The 3,968-nt window shown below is 36.9% G+C and overlaps 1 protein-coding gene across 1 annotated transcript in view; it reads left to right on the plus strand.

The window, feature by feature from the left end:
* Nucleotides 1–3,968, plus strand: part of LOC111083792 (interference hedgehog-like) — a gene marked incomplete at its 5' end in the record, with an annotated part of 13,637 nt that overhangs the window by 7,164 nt on the left and 2,505 nt on the right. Inside the window, 2 exons of the mRNA XM_022380484.1 lie at nucleotides 846–1,001; nucleotides 2,859–3,011. Of these exons, the coding sequence (XP_022236192.1) occupies nucleotides 846–1,001; nucleotides 2,859–3,011 (309 nt within the window). The remainder of the gene's footprint in view (nucleotides 1–845; nucleotides 1,002–2,858; nucleotides 3,012–3,968) is intronic.

Here is a 3,968-nt window from a genome sequence, read left to right on the forward strand (position 1 = left end):
AACAAGCCTACTGCATTGACGTCATATTTCGTCCGTCACGCGATGTTGCGCGTGGCAAAACGTGATTAATGGCACGTTACAAGATCGTGTAAAATACAGGAGTCCCTTGCGATAAGGTTAACCATATTTTCATTTAGTCGACAGCTTTTTTTTTCCTTTCTTTTTTTTCGGTTTCTATAATCCTATTTATCTAATGTTGTTTAAAACATGACCAAACATGTTGATTTTTACCGGAATGAAAAATGGTTTACATGCAACCCATGCATATTGAGAGTTCAATTTCAGATTGATTTATTTTTTACTCTATCAGCATAAAAGTCTGTAATGACGTCGATTTCTGAAAGCGTTACTGTTCAAACTTGGAATATTTAGTTTCTTACAAAGATTAGTGATGTTTGTACACGATCTTGTAACGTGCCATTAATCACGTTTTGCCACGCGCAACATCGCGTGACGGACGAAATATGACGTCAATGCAGTAGGCTTGTTGTCACAACAACAAAAAATTGTACTATAAGAAAATATTGAAAACATTCTTTGGCAGCCTACACGCCATCTATCTTGTAGTAATATTTTTCTGTACATTCTCAATATCTTGGCACGCAGTTGATCATCATTTGTACATCAAGACAAGTATGAGCAAACGAAAAATACTAACCCTAAATTACCGAAAATTTCTCGATTATGAAAGAAATCTTGATGTGGGTTGATTTTATGTGTTTACGTAAACAGACCGCGCGGTTCACCTCGTGAAACCATCAGGAATGGGGTTTTGGTTTCAGTTTTGAAAATCACATTTATAGCAGTCATAGGATGAATTATTTTATAACCTTCTCTTCATACAGAAGTTCCTCAGATTGTGAAAGGTCCACAAAACGGATACGTGCAGGAAGGGGGGGATGTTAAACTAGACTGCGAAGCACGTGGCTCCCTTCCTCTATCTTTTACTTGGATCCACAATGGCAGAGTTGTATCCGAAATTCGTCACACCACGAGCAATGGTTTGTATCATGTTTACCTGGAAATCACTTCTTGTACTAAACTTGTGGTAAAAGAGGATAAACGTGTTGAATAATTTAGGTTTAACATTTTAGTTGCAAGGAAATGGGATAAACGCAAATAGATTCAAAAAACAATTGGAGTTCCTTAGCGGAATGTTTGGGAGACAAACGCAAATAGATTCAAAAAACAATTGGAGTTCCCTAGCGGAATGTTTGGGAGACAAACGCAAATAGATTCAAAAAACAATTGGAGTTCCCTAGCGGAATGTTTGGGAGACAAACGCAAATAGATTCAAAAAACAATTGGAGTTCCTTAGCGGAATGTTTGGGAGACAAACGCAAATAGATTCAAAAAACAATTGGAGTTCCCTAGCGGAATGTTTGGGAGACAAACGCGAATAAGTCTGTAGACATAGAATCAAAGCTTGTCAGTTGTAAAATGTGTTTAAAAAATTATAGTTTCTCAAAAATAGAATCTGGAGTTTTCAATTTAAAAATAAAAAACAAAACAAGAGTGAATCCTCAATAGCCACGGCAGGATCTTTTAGGCAGGTTTAGAGTAAATTAATCTACGAGACATTTTTTTTTCCTTTTTATTAGCTATATTTTTGTGCGTCAGCAATACCAAGCTGGGGGGCGCGTATACCCTATTCGATTTTATTACTCATCAGGATCTCTACCAGCCTACCCTCAAATTGAAATTATTTTAGACAGGATTAGAGTAAATTAATCTATGAGACCTTAGGGATGGTCAAAAACATCAATCGAAAGGATCTGACCTTCTGAGTCCAAATTGTAATTATATCTCAAATGGTCAAGAGATGACCGAGCTATGAGCTAAAAGTTTGTATTTGAAAAACTCAGAGCCGTTTTATGAGCCACTATGCCGCGGCTAAAAATAGTTTTATGAAATAAGATATTCGAAATATCAATGAAGAAATTAGAGTTAAATTCCTTACAATTTTCAACGGTAGATGTTTGGAAAGTGTAACTCCACCATAATCGCTCGCGCCCCACAGGGAAATTGTTGGCTTAACATGTTAAAATTGTTGCCATGTATATTTTTATCTATTTATTTTGGGCACTGGCTCTTGATTTTCGAGTTTGATGCCACAAAATAAACTCGCACACACATAGACTTTAAGCTGTGGGTGGGTTATGTGAGTCACAGTCAATCCCTTAGCTTGAATAGTGGATGGTAGGGTGCTGCCAACTGGCTGTCTTCTCTCTGGTCAGAAGTTTAAAATTATGGTAGCTTTAGTAGCTTTGCCATAAATATAAATACAATTAATGAAATAAAACAATAAACATATAAATGCAATCAAAAATACAGCAACATTATGTGAGTTAAGATCCTGCACTTGGACACGTTGATTATGATATCTTTGAGAGCTATGGTGCTGATTTTCGAAGATGTAGCCCAGTAGGTTTCGTTTCGGGCTGCGGATTGAGAGGACGAAAGCTTGAGGCGTGATGTCGCTGAACACACTCTGCACTCTGAGTTGTGAGCGCGTTATAAAAGTGAGAGTCAATCCCACTATTCGATTCAAAGAGTTGACAAGTCCTTGGGGGGGGGGGCTTTTCTGTCTGCCCTATCTCTGGTCATTAATTTAAAATTTTAGGAGGGCTATACCTGAACCCTATGGGTCACTGACCAGGCCATTTAGCCTATATGCATGAAGTGTTGCTCAAATTGCGAATTCCAATACGAGTTACCACTCTAAACATGACTGCTATCACACATTAATGTCTGGTATCGTAGGTGATCAAATAAATTATGTTCATCAATTTTTTATTGTTATAGTGTTCAATATTGAATTATCATTGCGAAAAAAATTAATATTGTTCATATTTCAGAAAGCTCTCTTGTTCTGAGCAATATTGTTCGTAAACAAGCTGGTATTTATCAGTGCTTTGCAAGTAATAAACTCGACACTACATATGCTGTGAGTGAAGTTAAAGTTCTACCGAAAGAGGGAGCATCTTCGTCATCCGAAACCAGTAATGCAAGTAAGCATGGTGTTGTATTTTAACTTAAGTGTATGTTTGTGTGAAGTTTTAAAAAAAATGTGATGTTAGTTATATCAGCTAATGTATAGTTTAACATAACATTCCCCTAACTTTTGTCATTCAAGTCCCCTTTAATTAATATCATTCGTGTTTTTTAATGAATGAAAGAGTGAATTAATTGACGAGATGTAACACACCAGTACACATTTAAATGATGTTTGTGTTATAGTAATTACTTAGTATTTTCATTGACAAGAAATATATTAAAATGTTTAATTTACATTATTGCACTTTTGACTCTCCCATAATCTCTCGCACCCACCTGGGGGCTGTGCCCCACATTTTAGGAAATGCTGGCTTAACATATTAAAATTGTTGCCATGTGTATTGTTATTTATTTTGGATTTTGATCTGGATTTTGGTGTGGCGAGTCAAGTTAGAATCTGTACAATACCGTAACATATTCCCTGCATTCTAAGCTGTGGATGCGTTATAAGAGTAACAATCCATCCCTTAGCGTGGGTGATGGGATGTTTCTGACTGGCTGCCTTCCTTCTGGTCATTAGTTCAAAATTAGGGTTAGCGACAGGAGCTTTGCCATAGAAACAAATACAGTGTACCACATCTGAGAAATCCAAACCCTTTCATAGTTTGATTCCATTCATATTCCATGTATTTCTTTTTATACATTCTCTTATTGCAGAAGAACTTATATCCCCACGCCTATTTGAATCTCTCATTTTTTCCCCCACCAGGTGTTACCCAGGAGGGTAACAGACTCACAATTTTTTTTTAGATATTTCACAAATCTATTCAAAAGAACAAAGCTAAACTAATTATTTTCTTTGACGTTTTATGGGGGAATTAAAGCACAGTAGTCCCCTTGGCCTGGCATGGCCAGGTGGATAAGGCGCTCGACTCACAATCTGAGGGTCGCGGGTTCGAATCCGCATACCA

This window comes from Limulus polyphemus, unplaced genomic scaffold (assembly GCF_000517525.1).
Source record: "Limulus polyphemus unplaced genomic scaffold, Limulus_polyphemus-2.1.2 Scaffold11228, whole genome shotgun sequence".
In the NCBI taxonomy this organism is placed as follows: Eukaryota; Metazoa; Arthropoda; class Merostomata; order Xiphosura; family Limulidae; genus Limulus; species Limulus polyphemus.